The following is a 24,483-nucleotide window of genomic DNA, read 5'->3' as shown; positions in this document are numbered from 1 at the left end:
CTCTTTAGTTTAATTCTGTTTCCACTGCAATATGTGAGTAAAATGAAGGTATGCCCAGTTCTTTTGAAATCATGTTTTCCTTTTGACTCAAACTATGGAGAGGGTGAAGACTAACTAGAAGTTCAGCTGATACAATTTCAGAGTGTCCTTGACACTTGGATTGGGGAAAATTGTTAGGAATGATCTGCTGACTGCTTTAGAAAATAGAAAACCCAAACAACTGCAAACCAAATGCTGTAAGATCTGCTCTCACTGGTTGAACATAGAACTGAACTTGCCAGGAAGACCAGCAGGATCTAGCACAGTTCTGCTTGCTTCATTTGAGAAATGTTTAATGTCTTTGTTTACTGTGAATAATGATTTAAGTTTTGAGCAGTATTCTTCCTGGGGCGCTGTAACCCTAAATACAGAGTTGTGGTGTGGTCATTCTTGCATCTGTTCAGATGTTCCAAAATAGCCATTTTGATCATTCAAGAGAATCTGTGATACTCACGAGGTAACATAGAATGGCTTGGATTGGAAGAAACCTTGGGCAGGGACATTCTCAACTAGGCTTGGTTGCCCAAGGCCTCATCCAGTCTCACCTTAAGCATTTCCAATGAGGAGGCATCCACAACCACTCTGAGCAACATATTCCAGTGTTTTATCACCCTCATACTGAAGAACTTCGTCCTCAGACCCTGTCTAAACCTGCTCTTTGACAGCTTAAAACCATTCTCTCTTGTCCTGTTGCTATGCATCCTTATGAAAAGTTCCTCTCCAGCCTTCCTGTAGGCTCCTTTCAGGGCTTGGAAGGCAGCTCTAAGGTCCCCCTGGAGTCTTTTCTCCAGGCTGAACCCCAGCTCCCCCAACCTACCCTCATAGCAGAAGCGCTTTGACCCTTTGAACATTCTTATGGCCCTCTGAACTCACTGCTGCAGCTCTGTTTCCTTCTTGTGATGGAAGATTCAGGGTGGGGTCTCACCAGAGAAGCATAAAAGGACAGAATCACTTCTCTTCACCTGCTGGCTGTGCTCCTCCGGATGCAGCCCAGCACCACGACTTGGCTTCTGGGCCACGTGGGTGCACTGCCTGCTCATCTTGAGCTTCTCGTCAGTCAACATCCCCGAGTGTGTTCTTCAGGCCAACTCTCAACCCACTTTGCAGCCAGCCTGGATTTGTGCTTGGGGCTGGCATGATCAAGATGGAGGACTTTGCACTTGTTGAACCTCGTGCAGTTTGTGCTGTTCCACTTTTGAAGCCTGTTTGGATCTGTCTGAATTGCATCCCGTTCCTTGAAACAGTGACAGCTTGCATAGTTCAGGTTTATATCCACTGCTGTTTGTGCTCATATAACTGGAACTCCAGGGTAAGCCACTCTCCATTTATCAACAGTCGTGTCTCACTGGAGAGGTCCCCAAAGACTGGAAACTGGCCAGTGTGATGTTCATCCACAAGAAGGGCTGGAAGGAGGAACCAGGAATTCCAGACCTGTCTGCCTGACCTCAGTGCCAGGCAAGGTGATGGAACAGGTCATCTTGAGTGCCATCACAAAGCACCTACAGGATGGCCAAGGGATCAGGCCCAGCCAGCATGGGTTTAGGAAGGGCAGGTCCTGCCTCACCAACCTCATCTCCTTTTATGATCTGGTTACCCACCTGGTGAATGTGAGGAAGGCTGTGGATGTAGTCTGCCTGGACTTCAGCAAAGCCTTTGACACTGTCTGCCACAAGCAGCTCCTGGCAGAGCTGGCAGCTCATGGCTTGGACAGATTCACTCTGATATGGGTCAAGAATTGGCTGAAGGGCCAGGCCCAGAGAGGGGTTGCCACATCCAGTTGGCAGCTGTCACTAGTGGTGTTCCCCAAGGATCAGTGCTGGGCCCAGCCCTGTTCAATATCTTTATTGATGATCTGGAACAGGGGATTGAGTCCAGCATTAGTAAGTTTGCAGATGACACCAAGCTTTGAGCAGGTGTTGATCTGTTGGAGGGTAAGAGAGCCCTGCAGAGGGACCTGGACAGGCTGGATGGGTGGGCAGAGGCCATGGGGATGAGATTTAACAAGGCTAAGTGCAAGGTTCTACATTTTGACCACAACATCTCCAAGCAGCACTACAGGCTGGGGACTGAGTGACTGAGGGCAGCCAGGCAGAAAGAGACCTGGGGGTACTGGTGGATAGTAGCTGAACATAAGCCAGCAGTGTGCCAATGGCACTCTGGCCTGGATCAGGAACAGTGTGGCCAGTAGGACAAGGAAGGTTATTCTTCCCCTGTACTTGGCACTGATCAGGCCACACCTTGAGTGCTGTGTCCAGTTCTGGGCTCCTCAATTCAAGAGAGATGTTGAGGTACTGGAAGGTGTCCAGAGAAGGGTGATGAAGCTGGTGAGGGGCCTGGAACACAGCCCTGTGAGAAGAGGCTGAGGGAGCTGGGGGTGTGCAGCCTGGAGAAGGGGAGGCTCAGGGCAGAGCTCATTGCTGTCTACAACTACCTGAAGGGAGGCTGTAGCCAGGTGGGGGTCAGACTCTTCTGCCAGGCAAGCAGCAACAGAACAAGGGGACACAGTCTCAAGTCGTGCCGGGGGAAGTATAGGCTGGATATTAGGAGGAAGTTGTTGTCAGAGAGAGTGATTGGCATTGGAATGGGCTGCCCAGGGAGGTGGTGGAGGCACTGTCCTTGGAAGTGTTTAAGAAAAGCCTGGATGGGACACTTAGTGCCATGGTCTGGTTGATTGACTAGGGATGGATAATAGATTGGACTGGATGATCTTGCAGGTCTTTTCCAACCTGGTTGATTCTATGATTCTAAGAAAGACACCATTTAATACATGTATTGCTGCTGCTTCTAAAGACAGGCTTCTTCAGGATGTGCAAATGGGCCACAAGCTTTATAGCCAAGCCTGTTTTCAGTTGCTTGGATGATATTTACTTGTGTGAATAATGATGAGGCATCTTGCTAGGCAAAGGCTATTAAACTGAAGAATTGTTTGCAGATGCAGGTTCTGAGTGCAGTTAAAGAAATAGTCTTGGGTTTCACAAACCAAATATTTTTGGAATTGTATTGCTAGTAATTTTTACAAGTGGTGCTAGGCTGGAAGAGCCTGCATCAATATTTTATTAGTAGCTCTGTAACTTATTAGATTTCCTATTGCTGAAAGCATCTGGCAGGGGACACAAGTCTTGTTTGAGTGAATGTTTTATGCTTAGTCTCTTAAAAAGAATTTAGAGGGAGACTTCTTTCTTTAATGAAACCATCAATTATGTCCCTGCTTCTACTAGGTATACTAAGCAGTTTTTTTCCCCAGGAACTGCACTATGGAATACAGGATAAAGGGTTTAGTGGCTCAATTTGGCTTGTGTGCCTTGGGTGCTCGTGGCTTTTCCCATGAGTTAGGTTACCATCCTGACTGCCCAGCACCACCTATGACAGGTTTTTGAACAATACTATTGTATAATTACTTGCTGAAGTTCTAGTTTCTTGGAGTTTTGGAGGGCTAAAAATCAGCACAACCTAAATGGAAACCTCTTGCACAAACACAAACTTTGGGTATGTGTCAGTGTGTCTCTATATCCTCAGACCAAAACACAGGTGAAAAACAAACCCCAAAATGCTCAGAAGGTGTATGCTGGAGTGAGGTTTCTTCTTGGGTTCGGTTCAGGTGACTAATGGAAATAGGGGGCTGAAAATATTGTGGCTGGGATGAAATGGTTGGAGGAAACTGTGCTCTGCTATACTTGCTGTAGCTGTAGAAGATAGAAACCTGTTGAAGGGCTTTAGTACTTGCAGCTTCCTGGGTGATGCTCTCTTGGAGGGAAGGATGTTTCCTTTTGACTTGAATGTTACATGCTGCTGTTAACACCTTCAGTTTGAGCATGTGTATGTGTGTATCTCCCACACATGTACATGTTTCACTCTGTTCAGGGGATTGAATTCTAATCTTGTGCTGTGGAGAGGAAAACTCAGCCATAGCAGTTTTCACTCGATGTGAAAGGCATGACATAATTTGCTCATTTTCTTTACTTCACAGCAAATCAGTGACCTGAAAAAAGAGAATTTCAACCTGAAACTTCGTATATACTTTCTGGAGGAGCGGATGCAGCAGAAGTTTGATGGTCCCACTGAAGACATATGCAAAATAGTAGGCATTTAGATTTCATTAGTTGAACTAGGTATCTCTTTGAAGGGTTTTTGTGGGGAGGTCACTTGGTTTTCTTCTGAGATTGTACTATTGGAAACCTTTGTTATCATGATTTTATTTTGGTCTAATCCTTCTAATAACTAAAATGCTCATTTTCAGTTGTGGAAACACTTGCTTTCAGATGCATGAGTGTCTGTAGTTATGAGACAGACTGATACACATGGGGCCATGGTAGTAAACTAGAGAAGAGTAGATTTGGACATTGGGAAGAAGCTCTTTACTATGAGCATGATGGAACAGGTTACCTAGGAAGGTGGTGGAGGCCCCATCCTCAGAGAATTTCAAGGTCAGACTTGTTTGGGCGCTGAGCAACCTGCTTTAGTTTGGGATGTCCCTGCTGACTGCAGGGTGGTTGGACTAGATGACCTTTAAAGGTCTCTTCCAACCCAGTGGGTTCAATAATTCTATTTTACGTTTCCCTTGAGTGGTTGTGCTACTGACATCGTATCCTGAATAGGGAAGAGAAGCAGCAGGATGTTTCTCCTGCATTTGGATGAAGTTAATGTGCTTTCTGTTACTGGGCAGTTCAGTTCATAGCTCTATTCTTTCCTGGCTTTGTCAGATGTCAGTGAAGCTACTTGGAGGTTGTTTGAGCACTTTAGCTTTGAAGCCTGCAGATGAAGTTGTATCGGAGTTGCATACAGCTTCAAGTTTTACAGCTCTGGGCTAAAGAATGCCTATTTGTACAGGTTTCAGGAAAACTCTGTGGTTCCTATGTCAGTTGTTAGAATAAACTGGTATCCTTTTAAGCTGGAAGAAGGATTTGAGTTGAGTGCTATGTCTTGTATCCTCCTTATTTCAGGTTGGCAGATGCTAGCAAGCATTTCTCATACCCTTTAGCAGCATCTGTGTTCTGGAAGGGAACCCAGTAGCCTGTTATTTATAACAGATGCTTATGTCAGGTCTCTTTTCTCTAATAGGATAGAAATTTAAGTCTCTTGATGCCTGTTGCAGTAGTTAAGTACATAAACTGATGTTTAACTAGATCATGGTTTCATCTGAATACTATTGATTGGTCTGCTGTCCTGTTGTTGTGCACTGATGTCTGTTTTCCAGTTGCTGATGTAGTGAAATGGTCTCTGTCAGCTTGCAGCCAAGGAAATTGTTGTGCATCATGTGCTTATGGCATGAGTAGTTTTCTCAGCTGTAGCAAACTGATGTTAAGATGATGAAAAATCTCAGATTTTTAAAAGAAAAGAATAAGTCTCATAGCTCAAACAACCCTTCATGGAGGCACTAGAAACTCCCAAGGTTATGTGCAGGGTATTTGTATTGCTTGAATACCACTGTCCTAAATGGTTTCTGACATTTCTGAAAGTCTTGAACCTTGCAAAACACGTCCTTTAGAAGCTAGTGTGCCTCTCTGCTATTCTTAGCCCAATTATACTTTGCATTTGCTGGTCCAAGCAAAAAGTAATTTACAGATTGCCAATAACTTTTGGGTAGGGTGACCTCTGAATTATCTCTAGAGACTTTCATTCTTTTGTCCTAGAACATTGAGCTGAAAGTTGAGATAGAAAGTCTGAAGCGAGAACTGCAGGAGAGAGAGAAACTGCTCATCAAAGCCTCGTAAGTACCACTGGACTTCTTGATGGCTCTTCCTTAGCATTTCCAAGGTCTTGCTTCTGTTTGTATTATCCTAGTGTTTTTGGAATATGAAGATCCCAAAGTGGTGTTTTAAGTGTGTTTATCTAGAAATTGCTTCATTCTGTACTGGAATTACACTTGTGAGTTCTTAAACACACAAATATCTTGCTGTAGTTATACTGGATAATGTGACTTGGAGATCATTCTTTGTTCTACTGTTATTTTTTGGGTAAATAAATGACTCCCTAGTTGGGAATGGCTCAGCATTCCCATTGTAGCCAAGAGCTTCACTGTCTCAACAGGTGAAGAGATGGAATTATTTGTTTTACAGCACTGGAATGAGAAGACCTTACACAAAACACTTCTCAGTAAGGTTGAGAAAGTGGTTCAGAACTAATTCTTGTGCTTTTTAATGATATAAAAAGAATACACTTAAAATTCTTGCCTTTGTTAGAACCTATTTTCTAAACAATAATCAGTTACTTTAATGTTATGTAATGCTGCACTGTCTTACAACATGAGCAAAGAGGAATATAGTCTGGGGAGGAAATGGATAGCTGTAGGGCTGCCAATAACCTGTTAAACTGCTTCCTTGTAGATGCCTTGTTCAAAACTAATCCAGGCTGGAAATAGCTGACAGCTACTGACTGCTGTGTGGACTTCATGTTCAATGGAATGTTCTTTGTGTGGTCTACCTCACAGGGCATTGAACTGTTACCAATTAGCCTTTAAGTAGTTCAGAGTGGCTAAGTTTCAAGCAGATCCTGAGGACCAGGTTAATTTTCATTTGATCTCTACAGGTAGATGTCAAAGGGTTTTGCAAGGCTTTGGGTGGAACCTTGCACAAGTTTGTAATAGGGAGCAAAATTTAAGAGGAAATGAAAGAAGTGGTTATCCTTTGTTCACTAAGGAAACATTGGCTGTTCTTTTCTCACAAGGTATTAACAATTACTGACAACACAGCTGGAGATATCTCAGTAGCTGTGTATCTTCAGTTTATACCAGTTCTGCCTTTTGTAGTAGAGCCAATTCTAACAAAGCCTTGTTACTGTACTTAGAAACTTTACAAATATGAAGGAGGAGGTTTGGCACTTTTTTCTCATACAAATAAAGTCTTATGTGCTGCCATGAGGTTGTAGGGGACTCTCAGACTGTACCATCAAAATTCACAGAACCATGGAATGGTTTGGGTTGGAAGGGACCTTTGCAGGAGCATCTGCAACTAGATTAGGTAAAGATGTCCCTGATATGTAGTGTTGAGCAGTGTGGAGTACTTAGATTTAGCCTCACAGTGACAGGCAGGTAAAGATAAAGGGAAAGATGCTTGTTCAAAGTCTATCAGCCACTTACACTTTAAATGTTCCCCACTTTGACGTGCATTGGGATTTCTGTCTGTATTCTGGTCTTTTAGTAAGGCAGTTGAAAGCTTGGCCCAGGGTGGTGATGCTGAATTGCAGCGTGTGAAAGAGGAAGCACAAAAGAAGATGCAAGAGATGGAAGAATTTCTGACCAGCAGAATAAATATTCTAGAAGAGGTGAGTGGCTGAAACTGAAGAAAGGCTTTGAGATAAGTGCTGGTTTTGTTCTGTTGTCTGAGATTTGATGCTGTGACCTACCTCTGTTTTCAGAGTTGTTCCTGCTTTCCTGGAAAAGCAGTCAGTGCAAAACCAGGGTTGGGGTAGAAAAGAGGGAAATAAAAAACAAACAACGATGAAAGGGAAAGTGTTTGAATGTCAGATATGAGGACAGCAGTTCTTCAGGGCATTTGTACCCATTGGTGGCATTTGGGTACATTCAGCAGAAACCTCTGATCCCTAAATTCCAGTATGAGGAAACTGCAATCTAAAAGATCTGAAACAAATACTATGTGGTGTATGAGTGTGTGGGTTTTTTTGGAGCCCTTATCTCCATGTATTGGGTCACCTAGAAGAAGCTGACTGGAATCTCTGGGTGTTATCTCCAATTCCATTGCTATTAAGAGGAAAATGTGAGGTTCATGCTTTATCAGTTCTTGCACAATATTATAAATGATGTTGGGAAAAGTTCCAATGAGCTACAGTGAGCCTGTGAATATTAATTTATTCTCTGATTGAATAAAAAAGCCTTTCTTTAACCTCTATAAGTGTAACTATTTATTATGACAGTGGTAGGACAGTGGGATAAAGGCAGATTCTAACAGCTAAATCTAAAGCCATAGCACAAGCACTTCTGTTTTCAGTTCTGCTATCATTTAGGGTATTTGTGTTCTTTATGTACCACAGAAAAAAAATGGATTGATCTTGAAAATGCAGACACAAAGAATTCAGAAGCATTTGCAAAGCACTTGAGCTGCTTGATAAAAGTCGCTAAATGAAACATGCTAACATATGTTTGGTGGAAGAAAGTTCTGTATGTTAAAAGATTTGTGGGCATTTTGTTTTTAAAGGTGTCAGGTTTGTCTGTTTTAATTACAGAATCTTAAAGTTGCCCGAGAAGATGTGGAAAAAGCCATTGCAATGTCAGAGAATGAGAGAGCTCTGAGGGCAGCTGCTGAGGAGAAGCTTGCTTCTATTATAAATGCCCCTGCAAAGGATGTGGATATGATTACAGGAGCTGAAAAAGACAGGTCAGAACTCTTGCTGGTGATGTTTGTAACTGCTGGATTCTTTATCGTTGAAGTGTGAAGAGTTGACATGGATATGGGTTTTAACAGCTTGATCCTACCCTCAGATATGTGAGTGTTACTGACCATCTTTTCAGCTATTAAGTCAGCAGCAGCACAGCAATCACTTTATGTGCCGCATGATGGTGAAATCATGTTTAAAAGTTGTCTGAAAGTGTAGAAGGATTAATATGCATGGGACATGAGCATCTCCTACTTCAAAACATCTTTTCAGCTTTGCTGGCTTATCTCCTGCTGCTTTCTTGGACCATTGCTGAGTAGAACTTGACTCTGCCATTGATGTTCCCTTACTGCTTTTGTGGTGGCTATGAAGTTGTTTATTTCAGGCCCAGTGATCTGTTTGTTGAGGTTGATAAACATAATGGGAAGAGAAAAATGCTGTGCTTGAGCTTCATGGGTTTGATCTGCTTTGCAAAGCATTGGCTTTTCTTTGACAGGTTGTTGAGAAGGTTATCTGGGTTGTTAGATAATTTTAGGTGGGACAAAATGTATAAACTCAAATCTCAATACTTTGGAGGATATTTAAGTTTTTTGTTACACTTCTGGAGTAGAATACATGCCTGGCAAGTCTTGCACTAAAGCTTAGTTACTTTGGGAATGTGAGCCCAGCGTGCAGATCAAAAGATTTGTTAGGATTGCTTATGGTTTGGAGTATTTTTGCCTGTCTGTGACTGAACCTTGGAGGTAACTGGCATGGAAAAGGCTGAGGTTCTCAATGACTTTTTTACCTCAGTCTTCACTGAAAAGGCCTCCAGCCACACTCCTGGAGCCATGCAAGGTAATGGTAGGGGCTAGAAGGAAGAGCTGCCCATCATAAGTGAAAATCAGGTTTGTGATCATCTGAAGAACCTGAAAGTGTTCAAGTCCATGGGACCCGATGGGATAAACCCACGGGTGCTGAGGGAACTGGCAGATGAGGTTGCTAAACCACTCTCTCTTATATTCCAGAAGTCATGGCAGTCTGGTGAAGTTCCACTGACTGGAAGAAGGGAACCATAACCCCAGTTTTCAAAAAGGGTAGGAAGGATGAGCCAGGGAACTCCAGGCCAGTCAGTCTCACTTCTGTGCCCAGTAAGATCATGGAGCAGATCCTCCTGGAGGCACTACTGAAACAGAAGAATAGTGAAGAGGTGGTTTGATACAATCAGCATGGATTCACCAAGGGCAGATCCTGCCTGACAAACCTGGTGGCCTTCTATGAACAGGTCCCAACATTAATAGATGAGGGGGTTGATGGGTGGACCACGAGATGGATAAAGAATTGGCTTGATGGCTGCACCCAAAGAGTGGCTGTCAACAGGTCCATGTCCAAGAGGAGGCCAGTGACGAGCAGAGTCCCTCAGGGATCAGTCCTGGGACCAGTCTTGTTCAGCATCTTTGTTGGTGCCAGGCACAGAGGCATTGAGTGCAGCCTCAGCAAGTTTGCTGCTAACACCAAGCTGTGTGGTGCAGCAGAGAGGCTGGAGGGCAGGGATGCCATTGAGATGGACCTGAACAGGCTGGAGAGGTGGGCAGAAGCCAGCCTCATGAGGTTCAACAAGACCGAGTGCAGTGTCCTGCATCTGGTTTGGGGCAATCTCAAGCACAAATCCAGGCAGGGCAGTGAGTGGCTGGAGAGCAGCCCTGAGGAGAGGGACTTGGGGGTGCTGCTGGATGAGAAGCTCAACATGAGCCAGCAGTGTGCACTTGCAGCCCAGAAAGCCAAGCAGAGCCTGGGCTGCATCAAGAGAAGTGTGGCCAGCAGGGCCAGGGAGGTGATTCTCCCCCTCTACTCCACTCTGGTGAGACCTTACCTGGATTACTGCATCCAGTTCTGGAGTCCCTATTACAAGAGGGATGTGGAGATGCTGGAGCCAGGACGATGCTCAGAGAGCTGCAGCAGCTCTGCTATGAAGAGAGACTGAAGGAGTTGGGACTGTTCAGTCTGGAGAAGAGGAGGCTCCCAGGTGACCTTGTGCCCTTTCAGTATCTGAAGGGGGCTACAAAAAACCTGGGGAGGGACTTTTCAGTATATCAGGGAGTGCCAGGACTAGGGGGAATGGAGCAAAACTGGAAGTGGGTAGGTTCAGGCTGGAAGTGAGGAGGAAGTTGTTCAGCATGAGAGTGGTGAGAGGCTGGAATGGGTTGCCCAAGGAGGTGGCTGAGCCCTTGTCCCTAGAAGTGTTTAAGGCCAGGCTGGATGAGGCTGTGTGCATCCTGCTCTGGGGTGTCCCTGCCCACGGCAGGGGGGTTGGAACTCGATGATCTTTGTGGTCCTTTCCAACTCTGACTGATTCTATGAACTGTTCCCTGAGTTAACTGAGTAACTGCATAATTAGTCTACCCTGGTAACAAAGCTATGTTGGCCTGAGGCTTCTGTTTCACAGGCTTTGTGTTACAGTAGGACCCAAGCGAAGCTTGCTGTGTTTTCCAGCCAGTTTCTGTAAAAGAAGACTGAATCTACAGTGGCATAACATTGTGAAGCTGTTCTGAGGAGTTTTGATAGTCCACCTTATGTGCCCCAACAGCAATTATAACCTGACTCTCAAGTTGTCTTCCTTCTTTCCCTTTTCCTGCCTCCCTCTCTGTCTGGTAGTCATCTGTGTGAACACAATTGATCTCCTGAGTGACTTGAGCTGGAACAGGTTCTAAACCCAGACCCTTTCAGAAGTACTTTAGTTGCCAGTTCTGTAGCTTGTGTGAAAACAGTGCTGAAAGTGTGGAAAGAAATTGTCAAGGTTTGATCACTGAAATGAAGATTGTATGGAGAATGACCAAGAGTATATATATTTTTTTCCCTCTTCCCCCCCCTCCTCTCTTCCCACCCTTTGTGATCCAATGTTAGCAGAGTCTTCTCTAATTACATGCTGGTAGCTCAGTGTAAGTATTCACAGGATCAGAAAAACATAGTGCTAATGGAAGAGAAAAATATTTGACATACTGAAATGAATCAAATATTAATGTGCAATGCTTTAAACTTACCTGGGAGTAGCACAGCCAGAATTCACATTGTGTTCGGAAGATTCTATCACCATCTAGGCTCCAAAGGACTAAGAGCTGGCAGCTGGCATCTTATGTACTAAAAGTGTCAGGATTTATATGGACCAAAGAAGGCAGCACTGACTAACTCTTTATTTTGCATGTGTGAAACAAGCTGCTGCTTGTGGCACAAATGTAAATGGAATTTGGTACTTGAGGGACACTTTGTGATGACACTTAAGAAGCCAGTGTGGTATGTGCCAAGAGATGGAATAGATGGATAAAGCTTTTTGTCTGTCACTAAAATATTAAAGCTTAAGTGTTGGCATGTGAAATGATACTGGAGGAGAATAAGAAGGAGCACTTTGCAGACAGCTCAACCCTGTTTGTAGCTTGTGTTAAAGTTATGGCACCTTTTCTGGGTTCTCTGGAGGAAGGAGGGGTTGTGCAAGTACTTCCCTGGGTTTTACAAGTGTTCAGCTAGGAAAGTTGTCTGCAAGATTTACTGCAGTGACTGGAGAATTGGTGCAAGATTAATATTAAAAATCTTATCATTTCAGACTTATAGAACAACTGAATCTGTCACTGAAAAGTAAAGAAGCTGTAATTCAGCACCTTGAAGAGGAAAAGTCTCAGAGTGCACTTTGTGATGGGAAGACTCCAGCAGAAAAAATCAGAGAACTTACCATTGCCTTGAGACATGAAAAAGACAGTGAGGTAGAGGTGAGGACACTGACTCAACTTCCATGTGGTGACTCTTAAAGGTTTTGTGCATGACAGTATGTGAGCCACTTAAGCCAATTTTTTAACACTCTTCTTCACAGTTTCAAGAGAGATGTTGAGATAATGGAATGTGTCCAGGGAGGGCTGATGAAGCTGGTCAGAGGCCTGGAACACAGCCCTGTGAGGAGAGGCTGAGGGAGCTGGAGGTGTTTAGCCTGGAGAAGAGGAAGCTCAGGGGTGGCCTCATAGCTGTCTACAACTACCTGAAGGGAGCTTGTAGCCAGGTGGGGTTGGTCTCTTCTCCCAGGCAAGCAGCAACAGAAGAAGGGGACACAGTCTCAAGTTGTGGTGGGGGAGGTCTAGGCTGGATGTTAGGAGGAAGTTGTTGCCAGAGAGAGTTGATTGGCATTGGAATGGGCTGCCCAGGGAGGTGGTGAAGTTGCTGTCCCTGGAGGTGTTTGAAAAAAGCCTGTGTGGGGCACTGAGTGCCATGGCCTGGTTGATTGGCTAGGGCTGGGTGCTAGGTTGGACTGGATGATGTTGGAGGTCTTTTCCAACCTGTTTGATTCTATTCCTTCCCTCCTCCATTTCCTGACCATTCATTAATGTGTGGTTTTATGGTCCATATGCATCTTTATTTTCCACGCTCAGCTTTCATTCAATAAGAGGTTGTGTTTTCAATTGACTTCATGGCTCTATTGTAGATATTTCTGTAAAGCAATTGCCCAGTGTATATAAAAAATGCTAGGTGATAATGGATCTCTCAAGAAATGACACAACTTCTGCAGAAGGTAAAAATGACTTGAGATTATTTTTGGGTAGTATCAGTATCTCTGTGGTCTGGAGAAGAAGCTGTGGCAAGGAGATAGGCATAAAAAACCTCATGAAATTGAATGTCTAGCCTTTAGCTTTCAGAGGATGCTAAGAGTCAGTCTTCTGTTTCACTTGGCTTTTAAACAGGAAGACAGATAATCCTGAAATCTGCAATGTCTGAAGGTTTTTGTTTCGTTTGCTTTGTTGGGTGTTTTTTTTTCCATTGGTTATTCAAGCAATAAATTACAGCAGGCAGAATTAAGAAAATAAGCATAGAAGCTGCTGTGCTGCTGAGAAACTTTCTTTCCTTTTGTTTGTAACTTAACATTGATCAATACCTGCACACTTTGTATGTCTCTTCATATAGTCAAGAGAACTTTCTGCAATTGCACTTATTAGTGGAATTAAAAGTCATCAGTTCTGGGTTGTCTTGCAACTAAATCAATATGTGTCAGGAAAAACTACCTTGGTTTCTTGAGCACAGCTTTGTGTCAAGGTGGAGCAGGGTCATCTTTAATCATTTCAGAGCAGGTGGACAGGCTGCATGGTCATTTTGGGGATGCAGCTTTGGAGAAAAAGATCTGATGAATACCTTTTGCAGAGCTTTGTTTATATATATGATTACTTATAAAAGTCTGTGACTTCCACAAGGAAAAGTGCTAATTAAAATCTCCCTTGATGAAAGCATCTTGCTGACATACATAGATGCCATGTGAAAGTGCATTTTTATTAACTCAGCAAGCACAGTTGTCCTGTCTCATGGAAGAACATGTTGTGTGGGTGTTTGGTTTGTGTTTTCTTCTTAATTTAGACAGGCTCAAACTGTGCACAGGTAGATTTGTAGACTTCCAGGAGGTTACTGATTCAATATATTCCAGCCAAAAGATGTCTATAAAGTTGCTTGTTTCCTGCCCTACTCAGGTTTTTAAGCTCATTTTGTATCATTTTAATACTCGCTGAGTTCTGCTTGTGTTGAGAAGGAATTTACTTGGCTAATAACTGTTTTGTTCTTACAGGCTGTTAGAATGGACCTTAAAAATGAGAAAAATTCCTTTGAGAAAAAAATTCAAGTAAGTTCTAGTTTGGTTTCTGTTTCCTTGACCGCTTACATTGCATGTTGAGCTCTCTTCTGTTATGCATTCATGGATACAGAGAAGCCTTGACGCCAAAGGAAGCAAAGCAAGTCCTCTGGTAAATTATCTCTCCTGTCAGATGACAGGGAGGCTCACCTTGGTGAGCTGATAGACACTCCCATCAAGTATTGAGGCTGATGCTCATGGCCAGCCCAGGAGCTTAGGCTTCTTAAACTGTATTCCAGGCACATCTTGAAGATGATGACTTGCATTTTGGGACTATATTTTATGTTAGTAATCTGAGTAATAAGATATAAGAACTCTGAGAGAATGTACTTATTAATGTGCAGCTCCAGCATCTCTTAGTGGGAAGTTAATGCAACTTTCACATAATCTAATTTAGTTACTTAAAGAAGAGCTACAAGAGAGAGAAAATGAGCTTGCTGTTGAAAAGAAGAATGGCTTGAAAAGGGATAAAACCATTCAAGGGCTAACTGTTGCATTAAAAGCAAAGGAAAAAGAGGTATGATGATTATCGTCTTGCTGGTTTGTTGAACTATCATTGGGAAGGGAATGTGTGTGTTGTGTGTGTGGCAGGAGGTCACTGATCTCACTGCAAGCATTAGAGGGCTTCCTGATGTGGGTTCTGAATCACTGCTGTCATACCTGGAGAGGCAGTTTTGTTTATATAAAGTTTTGGACCTTGGCAGGGGAGAGAAGAAAAAGATACTTAACTGAGACATTTTCCCTTAAGACCTTTGAGAGAAAAATGTTTGCAGTTGCACACTGATTTTTGTCAGCTCTGAGCACCACTTAAAAGGTGTGAGAAGTCTTTTGTGTTGTTGAATAAGTGGAGCTGTCCTAAGGACAACTGAAATATGAGAAGTCATCATCAGCTGAAATTCAGATGTGGAAGAAGGGGATGTGTTTAACTTAGTAGTGAATGGTGTCTTAAAAAGACTTTCTTTGTACAGTATTTATTATGATGCAAGTAGTGTGTTTGTTCTTCAAAGTACTTGTTTTGTGTAGTTGGATGAATGGATAAGATGGGGTAGCTGTTACTGAGTCACCATCCCTTGGAAATAAAAACACAGTATTCATTTTACTTAAAGAACGAGGAGCTTGGTTCTGAAATTGAAGATCTAAATGCTTCATTGGCTAAGGCAAGAGAGGCAACTCACAAAGCACACATCCAAAAATTCAAGGTAAGAAGCAAACAATTTATGTGGCTTCCCCCATTGCTGTTCCTCCCTTCCCTGTAATTTCCCACAGTGGGTAGTGCTTTGTATCTCTCTAAGTAGAGGACTGGAAGTCATTTTGCAGTGCTAAGATGTTTGTTTTTTCTTATTAAAAATATAAATCCCAAATCAAATGCTTTAAATGATAGAATGTTAAAATCTCAGGTTGTTGATACAGTTTCTTCAGCTTTTTTCCTCTGTGCTGAGAAGTAAGGGAGAAATGTGTGAAAACAAAAGGAGTTAAAGACACAACTAGTTGAGGAACTCAGAGACTTAAGCTTGCTTTCTTTGTTGACCTGAGAACGTTTTGGGTTCTGTTTCAAAAGTATAGTAACAGCACACACTGTTGAAGTGGATGAGAAACACTTGTTTGGATATTTTTATATAACAGAAGTGAAACCACTGTTTAAGAGCAGTGGGTTGTGCTGTAGCAGTGCTGTTGTGTGTCTAGAGGAGAAAGGACTTCATGATGACAGTTCATACATTGTAAAAGTCTTAATGTAAAATGGGAGAAAGTAAGGGTTTGATTCTACAATAGACAACATAGTCATGACTTGGTTTGGAAGGGACTTTAAAGGTAATCCCATTCTAATCCCTTGCTATGGCCAGAGACACTTTCCCGTTAGACCAGGTGCTCAAGGCCCCATCCAGCACTTTCAGGGCTAGGGCATCCTCAGCTTCCCTGTGCAACCCATTCCAGTGTCTTCTTACCCTCATAGTGAAGAAACTGTCTCATGTAATATTTTCAAACTTACCTAAAGCTTAAGTCTGGCAAAACTAAGGAATACTGATTAGAGGCAGTGATGAATCTTCCATTCTGGTGTTTGCTCATCCACTTGGTCTCAGAGCTCAGCAGGAAGGGAAGAGGTTGATTTGCTTGCCTCTAAAGTACGCACACCTACTGCTTTTGTGACTGACTCTACTGCCTTTTGATTTCAGAGTCTAGTGGAGTAGTAATGCTTAGTACTCCATTTCTTCAAAAGCCATTTGTTTCTTTTAAGCCCAAATTTTAAGTATGCTCTACTGGGAGCCTGCTATTTCTTCTTCAAGTCATTTTGGCATGTGTGAATCTAGCGCTTACGTTGCTTTTTGGTACTGTAGAAGTCCTCCTTTGAAGTATGACTCTGACTTTAACCAGTTCATTTTTATGAGAGCTTGATTATTTTTGAAAAGTTCTAGGTTTAAAAAGTGTGCAACTAATTCCTCCTGTCCACAGAATCCATATTGCATGGTGGGTGACAGAGCAAGCCTTTCTCCTCATTACTCTACTACTTAGCTACAAACTTGAGTTGAAGGCAGCTCTCTGTGAGTAGATCATGCTGCATAGCTCACTGCTCCTGTCATCTGTGTTGTGAACTTGGAGGCCAGTTATGTGAAGGGGAAGAACACAACTCAGACTTTCTATTGCATATTAAAAAATGTGATTTGGGAACTGCCTCACCTAGTCTGGATTCAAACTTACCCAAAAATAGAAAAGTTGATGTTGTAAGGGCTTTGGGAACCAGTAATAAGATGACAATTCTGATTGTGCTCTGAATGCCTTTGCAGGTCAGCCTTTGTCTAATTCTTATCCTGCACTGGAGGTCATTGAAAGCTGTGTTTTCAGTAGCTGAGCACACTTCCACTGTAACATTTCCCGTTTTGTGTCAGTATCTGTCATCTCACAGCATTTTTGCACCACAGTTTTGAAGTACTGGGAAGAGGTGTGGGAAAGTGGGTTTGGATGCAACAGGACTAAAGACTTGCAGTCTCTTCAAAATAGCCTTATAGAACTTAAATGGTGCTTTGTGTTTCAGGGTGCAGAGGATTATCAAGCTCTCTTGATGGAAAAAGAGACCCTCTTAGCAGAGCTGCGCTCAGAAAACCTGACAAAGGATGCTGAGAATCGTAAACTACAAAGGAGGATTAAAAGGACCGATCAAGAGCTAAATGATTTGAATTTAGAAAGAGAGAAAATGGAGAAGGAGCTGGATGAAGCACAACTACAGAAGAGCAGAAGTGACAAAACCATTAATGTTATTATCCCCTTTTTTCCCCCTTTATTTCATAAAGTTTAAAAATATTTTAGCAGTTGCAGCATTTCCTTTTCTAACATTGAATTCAATCTGAATCATTTTTGGAGAGGTAAATGCTTTTGCCTGAAGTCAGCATTCAAAAGAACATGGCTGAGGAAACTGAGGAAAATTCTGGCACACAGCCTGCAAAGAAAAATATTTTAAAATATTTTTGTAGTCTTAGGTGCTAGGAAAAATCACAGGAGCAAAGGATCACAGGATGTTAGGAGTTGGAAGGGACCTCTGCAGATAATCGAGTCCAACCCCCCTGCTAGAGCAGGACAATATAACCTAGAGCAGGTCTCATAGGAAGGCAACCAGATGGGTCTTGAAAGTCTCTAAAAGAGGAGACTCCACAACCTCTTTGGGAAGCCTGTTCCAATTCTCTGTGACCCTTACAGTAAAGAAGTTCTTCCTCATGTCGAGGTGGAACTTCCTGTGCTATAGTTTTACATTTTTTACCCCTTGTCCTGTCACAGGGCACAAGTGAGCAGAGACTGTCCCTGTCCTTTCCTTCTTGACCCCCAGCCCTCAGGTATTTATAAACGTTTATTAAATCTCCTCTCAGTCTTGTCTTCTCCAGACTAAACAGCCCCAGTTCTCTCAGCCTTTCCTCATAAGGCAGTGCTCCAGTCCCTTAATCATCCCTTTAGCCCTCCCTTGGACACTTGAGTAGATACCTGTCCCCCCTGCACTGGGGAGTAGCTTTTATAAGTCGTAAATGGTTACTGGTGTGTTCATTTTCTCTAAGGAGAGAATCTGAATGTGCACTACAATGTATGTTTTGTTTCTGCTCTATTTGTCTTCTACATGCCTATACATTACTTTAAATGACATTGCTGAAATTAAACTTTCTTCCAAGTTCCAATGCAGAGCAGCAGGAAGTAGCCATTTTTTGCAGCCTTAAGCTAAGCTTCAGCTTGCTTTTTGCTATCATAGCAGGAGCACTGTGAAGGCTGGATGTTTAATAATTGCTGCCTATGGAATTCTGAAAGCACAGGATTAGTTGATCACAATTTAACATAAAAATGATGTGCTGTATCTGTTCATTATTTTTTCTAGCTTCATATGGATTTCAGGAGTATTCTGATCTTTGTCAGAACTTTCCAGCTAGGACCAAACTCAAACCAGAAACCTATTGTGATAGGATGGGAGGGGAATGGATTAAAACTGGAAGAGGGCAGATTTAGATGAGATAGTGAGAAGAAATTCACAGTGAGGGTGGTGAGACTCTGGAACAGATTGCCAGGGGAGATTGTGGATGCTCCCTCCCTGGTGGTGTTCAAGGTTAGGTTGGACAGGCCCTTGAATCATCTGCACTGGTAGGAGGTGTCCTTGCCCATGGTGAGGGGTTTGTAACTGGATGATCTTTAAGGTCCCTTCCAACCCAAACCATTTTGTGACTCTGCTGAGGGGTTTTTACTTTGTTGTATATATTTAGATAAGCACTTCTGCTTCCAGCACACACAGCTCAGGCAACAAAGTGTACCATAGAGTAGTTTGGGTTGGAAGGGACCTCCAAAGGTCATCTAGTCCAACATCCCTGCATTGAGCAGGGAAGTGAATGATCAAATTTCTTCTTCCTGTGAAAAAAAGATGCCTCTTCTGCTCAGTGTTTGACAGAAAACTCATTTGTCACCTGCATGTCTCACCACACAGATTTTTATAAAGACTTGCATCAGGGCAGTATTTGCATAACGAATAGAGTTCTGCCTGGTGCAAAGTGTGGTGCTCATCAGTTAGGGATTAGTGTCTTGCTGTATGAAGTTACACAAAAGATGAAACCAGCTGGTCTTTATTCAGTTATTAACTAAGGACCTTGGTAGAGCAGCTATAGGTGGGAATTGCTGTCCCTGCAATATTCCTTTAAAACCAGAAGAGGGATCTCTTTACCTACAAACAGATAAGTGCTTCTCCCCCCCTTGCTTCTCCTGCCCCCAATTTCACTTGCATTTTTGGTTGATTGTCAACTGTGGTTAGGCTGCCGTCACAAAGTCTCTATCTTTGGTATGCTTTGAAAAAAATCTCAGGGTGTTGAGGTTAAAGAGAGAAAGAACAGACCACTCCTGTCAGTAAAACAGCCACAAAGCACATATTTTATTGATTTAAAGCATTTTATATATAACTGTCTTCTCTATTCAGTACATTTTTCATCTTTTAGGGCAGCTGGAATGTAACTCTGTATAGGAAAGATGGGAAAAATAGGATTGAGTAGGGAGTTGCCAAGGGATTCAGAGTTCCTTGTACTACAGAAACCTATTTGACTCCATTATGTCCCAAGTTTTTCATGTAAATGACTAGCTCCTTGGGGAGAAGCATTCCTGCCAAAAGATGAGCAGTCTTAGAAAAATTATATCCCTAACCTATTTCCTATTCCTTTCAGAACAGCTGCTTCAATTTCAGAGTTGCTGCTACATTTGGATATAGCAACATTGCCTGTGAAATGTTGCCCATTAAGTAGTAGAGATGTGGGAGTAAGAAAATATGCTGGGGTATTTTGCTCTTTGACAGATAGAAAATCACTTCAGTGATCTGATGTGAACTTCTTATGAAATAGCCTTAAAAATTCTATTCTGTTTGTGCTCCAAGATACTTATTTAGCAGTTTTTCAGTTTTGGTAGAATAAAACTAGCAAGAATGTGTATAAACAGTAGAAAATGCCTTCAACATCTCTAATGAACTGCTGCCCCAGCTCTTCACTCACAGGGAAATTTTCAGTGACTCTTTGTGTTCTCTAGCTGAAACAATCCCAGTTGTTGCCTGTATTTAGTTTGAAAAAAGAAACCTAAAGCTTTAAAGATCAAAACCAGGTACTTCTGCCCTGTTGTTAACCCAGTTTGGAGATAATTTGGGCATCCCTGTCCTGGGATAGAAGAAGGTTAAACTAAGTTAATTAAGACTGCTACCATGTGAGCTGATCATCCAGATCACAGACTCTGCTCAGCACTGGGAATCTTTTGCAGCAATGGGCTTAGGGGTTCTTTAGCAAAGTCTCTGTCTTTTGGTGGATAGATGCCCTGGCTTTTTCCTGGGTCAACTTTAAAAGCAAAACTTTCACTTCTGTACTTTCCAGAAGATGCTGCTAAGTAGCAGTTCAGCATCACTTTAAGCAATTTGAGACGAGAAAGCTTGGACATATACTCTTACATAAAATTGCTGAGGAATAAACATCAACTTAGCAATATGGTGGACACAAGCAACATTAAGGATGTGTCTGTAAGAGAGATTCAGTGCTTCTGGGTTGAAGAGTTTGTTCAAATTTACATGATTAAACACCTGAAGTATCCATTCTCTCTCCAGGCCTAAATGTAGTCAATTAGAGTGTATTTACTAGGTATTCATATTTGATCAGTTGGTTGGGGAAATGCAGAATAACTCATTAGGCAGAATTTATTATTTAGTCTTCCTACCTGTAGTTTAGCCTGAGGGGGAGGTTTTGGAGCTTCACGACTTAATTATTCACCAACCTGTTTTCCATCTGACAAGGAGGGGGAGGCATCTGCTCCAGTCTTCTACATTATAGTGTTTCACATTTATTTTTCTTAGTTCAACTATCATTAATCATAGGAAAGTCTCTTGGGAAAAAGCTTGGCAGAGGGAATTGCAAAGTTTATGCTCTGAGAACTGTAGGTACAGTATTATCCTTGCAACTCAGTGTACAGAAACCAATAGATTTTTATGTTCTCCAAGACAATTTGAGTGGGCAATGAGTTCAAGCAGCGTGCTGTAGTGATGGATAGTTTTGTGTCATACAGAATTCTAGAAAAGATAATTTTCAGTCTCAACTCTGGCTTGTTTTAGGAGGCATTTGGGGGCAGAAATAGTAGAGGCAGAGTTTCTGCATGCCTTGTCAGGCCCCCTCCTTCCATAAACCCAGCCATAATATTTGTGCTGCTTTAGAGGCAGAAGCACGGTTTCTATACCTGGCAAGTGTACATCAAGGTGACTGAAATTATCTAATAGGGAGTGTAGTACTGTTATTGCAGCAGCATCTTTTCTGTCTCTGCATGTCTATCATCTTTTCTTCTTAAAAGCTGTTTATGATTTTCATGAAGAGAAGTTAAAGAGTCACTTGAAGTCATAGGGTAGGTCAAAAGTGTTCCTTTGATGTTTAGCTGTATAATGGATGTTGTATGCCCTTAAAGCCTCTCAGTGATGTAATGCTATAAAACCTATCTAAAAATAGAAAGCCAGGGAGTGAACTTGGCAATGCCATGAAAATCATAACTATGCTGGTTGACCTTTTGCTTCCAGTTCATGTGTTATATATGAAGAGGCTTAGTGAGACTCCCTTGAAGACCTCCTTAACTTGAAGACAAAAGACTTTGCAGTTATCAGACCTTGCACTACTTCCAGAAGAGCTGTGCTACACTGCAGCTGATATTTGTAGTTAGTAAGAAGCAGAGGTGTTTGAAAAATGGAGAATATTTCCAATTAGAAATAGTTGAGAGTTTGTGTCTGCAGGAAAAAAAACAAAACTTGGAGCTGATTCTGCAGTTCTTCAGTTTTCTTATTTAGGCAAGTAGCTGTTTCATCCTGAAAGAAATTAATTGTATTGGTTTGTAGAACTGAGGGTCTGAGCTTAATCATTCTTTGAAACTGAGTAATGTCTGAGGTTTTTTGGGAGCTATTAGGGATTTCTTAGCTGAATCCTAGTAATGAAACTAAAATGAAGCAAGTAAACCACAAGGCATTGTAAATGACAATTTGTATTTAATGTGCAAAATAAACAGAAGTAATACACTGAAGTAGTAAAATGATGTTAAGGATTAGATGTGAACCTGCATGAAACAAAGTAATTAAGTCAAGAAAAGGACATAAAACAGTTTGTAAAGAGATTGCAATTAAAGTGTCACTAGTACTATTTCTTTCTACTTAGAATAAGAAACAACTATTGAATTCTAAACCTCAGTGGAGGCAAATGTAAAGTTTATAGGTGGCTACCATATGTGCAAACTATTTCAAGGGCTTATGGTATCTCACAAATGGGCCCTTTTGGGGAATAAATGGGAAACATTTATTTTAAGATGTAGGCTGTGTTACCTGGTTCTTTGGATCTGAGGAGAAGTTTAGGTAGTATAAAGTCTATTGTAAGCTTTAATTGTTTAATTTTAGATAACAGCTCCTTTGTTGCGAGTTTCTACTTCTCATTTTTAACACAATCCATGCAGTAAATGCTCTACATCTTGCAGAGTAAAAGCTGCTAAAATAAGGCTGCTTCAGCTGTCAGTGGCAAAACTTTCAACAAATCAGCAGGAGAGTTTGAAGTGACAGAAGCAGTGGTGGTGGGAGAGAAGTTGGAAGGGTAGAGAGGACATATTATGGATTTTTTTTCTCCCCTGTGCTCTTGAGTGTTTTCTGCTCTGCAACTAGGAACTGACTGTTAATTGCACACTAATAATTTCATAGATATTTCCATCCATGTGGTGATTGTCCCAGTTGATATCAGAATGGAGGAACAGGAAATTTTTATGCAATTGCTTCAAACTCAAGGCTCTATCAGCTGATTTGCTTTGAAACCCCAAAGGTAGCTCTGTTGCCAGATGGTGAATTTTCAAGTGAGGTGCAGTAGGATCTGTAGGGATGCAGAGGAGAAAGCTGAAATTGTAGTGTCAAGAGGAAAAGCTGCTTTTTACAGTGATCCATGTTGATCGTAACAAATCTGAGTCCTTTGGACTTGCTACTTGTGCTGGTTTGAAGCAGGCTAGAATGTTTTGGTGAGAAGAACTAGATTACAGGCTGTGAAAGGAAAACAATGGTAATGTCTACTTCCCTCATAGGCCTGCTGAGAAGTATAGGAACAAGAAATGAAAACATTAGATAATCACTCTCACTTGGGCTGCTGGCTGAGCTGCATCTTGCTCTCTCTAACCTCACCCTCCATTTTGGACTAATCCACTTTGCTTTCTAACTCCCTGGCTGAACATTTATTCTTCCTTGTGACTGGGGTAAGGTTGAGAGGGGTAGGGGGAAGGTGCAGGGGTGGTTGAGAGCCTCTCCTGGGGACTCAGGTTTCTGGGAGGGGAGTTGTGTTTCTGTATTACCTTTTTACCATGTATATTTCTGTATATACTGTAAATATCTGCTTGTATATTGTGCTAGCTGTAAATACAAGCTTCATTCATATTTCCAGAGCCAGCTGAGTCTAGTCTGGGTGATTTCCAAAGTGGGGGCAGATAGGGAACACCCAAACCATCACACTACTGCATATGGCTATCAAAAGAGATAGTTTCTGTGTTTTAGAAGCAAAATGGACAAATAAATTTGTTTCTTGCATGGGGAACTAAAATGTGGAGAAGATGCAACTAATCTTGACAGTGCAGGAAGTAATTAACAGCTAGAATCAAGATCAAGTTCTCTTCACAACTTTTAATCATGAGACTGACCTGATTGGTCATTGGAAGTTTGTGCTCTTGTCAAAAGAAAGTGGTTTAACATTTCTGACCTTATGCTTGATGCAAAAGTAACCAATAATGCAATGTTAGGGCAGGAATTTCCATGGTGTGATGAGAAAAAGAGCAAATGACAAACTGAATCACCCGTAACCAATTTCCTCCTATTTCTAGCAAGGCAGTAAATTGACTCGAAATGAGTGTTCTGTCTGACAGCAAAAACATCTACGTGCGTGATATTCCCCACAGCCTGAGAGGCCAGTCATTCTGCATGGAAAGCATTTAAACAGCAGCAACCTAGGGTTTTGGAAGACAGGACTGACACCTCATCTAAAAGTTTGCTTTAATTATGTTTGTTGATGGCAAGAGAAAGACACTGGCTTAAAGAGGATCCTCCAGACTATTCGGTGCTATGAGTGATTTAAAGCAGTGGAAAATTAAGCTAATGATGTGGGTTGTTAGGCTTAAAAGTCGATATGCTAAATATTCTGTTTCTCATTATTTCTTTTGTAGGATCTTAGAAATCAGCTAGAAAAATTACATGGTGAGATGGCTGAGAAAGAAAAAGCAGCTGAACATCATTACAATATCCTTTTGAGTGAAAGCAATCAGAAGTTGCAGAGCCAAGAAGTAGTGATCAAGCAGCTAACAGACAGTGTCAGTCAAAAGGATCTACTGCTTCAGGTAGGCAGATTTCAGCTGAGAGGAAAAATTGCCAAGTTACAATTTGTTCTTTTGTATGAGGAATTACTGCAAAAATCACATTTGTATTTGGAGTTGATTTTGATGATAATCCTTCACTTTAT

The 24,483-nt window shown here is 41.9% G+C and overlaps 1 protein-coding gene across 3 annotated transcripts in view; it reads left to right on the top strand.

Moving 5' to 3' along the window:
• Positions 1–24,483, top strand: part of CDK5RAP2 (CDK5 regulatory subunit associated protein 2) — a 92,168-nt gene that overhangs the window by 4,881 nt on the left and 62,804 nt on the right. For all 3 annotated transcript variants that reach the window (XM_064171382.1, XM_064171383.1, XM_064171381.1), the window contains exons 4-13: positions 4,007–4,117; positions 5,670–5,746; positions 7,176–7,299; positions 8,218–8,369; positions 11,945–12,107; positions 13,937–13,990; positions 14,397–14,516; positions 15,106–15,198; positions 17,028–17,246; positions 24,191–24,361. In XM_064171382.1, the coding sequence (XP_064027452.1) occupies positions 4,007–4,117; positions 5,670–5,746; positions 7,176–7,299; positions 8,218–8,369; positions 11,945–12,107; positions 13,937–13,990; positions 14,397–14,516; positions 15,106–15,198; positions 17,028–17,246; positions 24,191–24,361 (1,284 nt within the window). The remainder of the gene's footprint in view (positions 1–4,006; positions 4,118–5,669; positions 5,747–7,175; positions 7,300–8,217; positions 8,370–11,944; positions 12,108–13,936; positions 13,991–14,396; positions 14,517–15,105; positions 15,199–17,027; positions 17,247–24,190; positions 24,362–24,483) is intronic.

The sequence above is a fragment of the Pogoniulus pusillus genome, chromosome 35 (assembly GCF_015220805.1).
Source record: "Pogoniulus pusillus isolate bPogPus1 chromosome 35, bPogPus1.pri, whole genome shotgun sequence".
Lineage (NCBI taxonomy): Eukaryota > Metazoa > Chordata > Aves > Piciformes > Lybiidae > Pogoniulus > Pogoniulus pusillus.
Note: the sequence above shows the minus strand (reverse complement) of the source record. Positions and strands in the feature narration are given on the sequence as shown.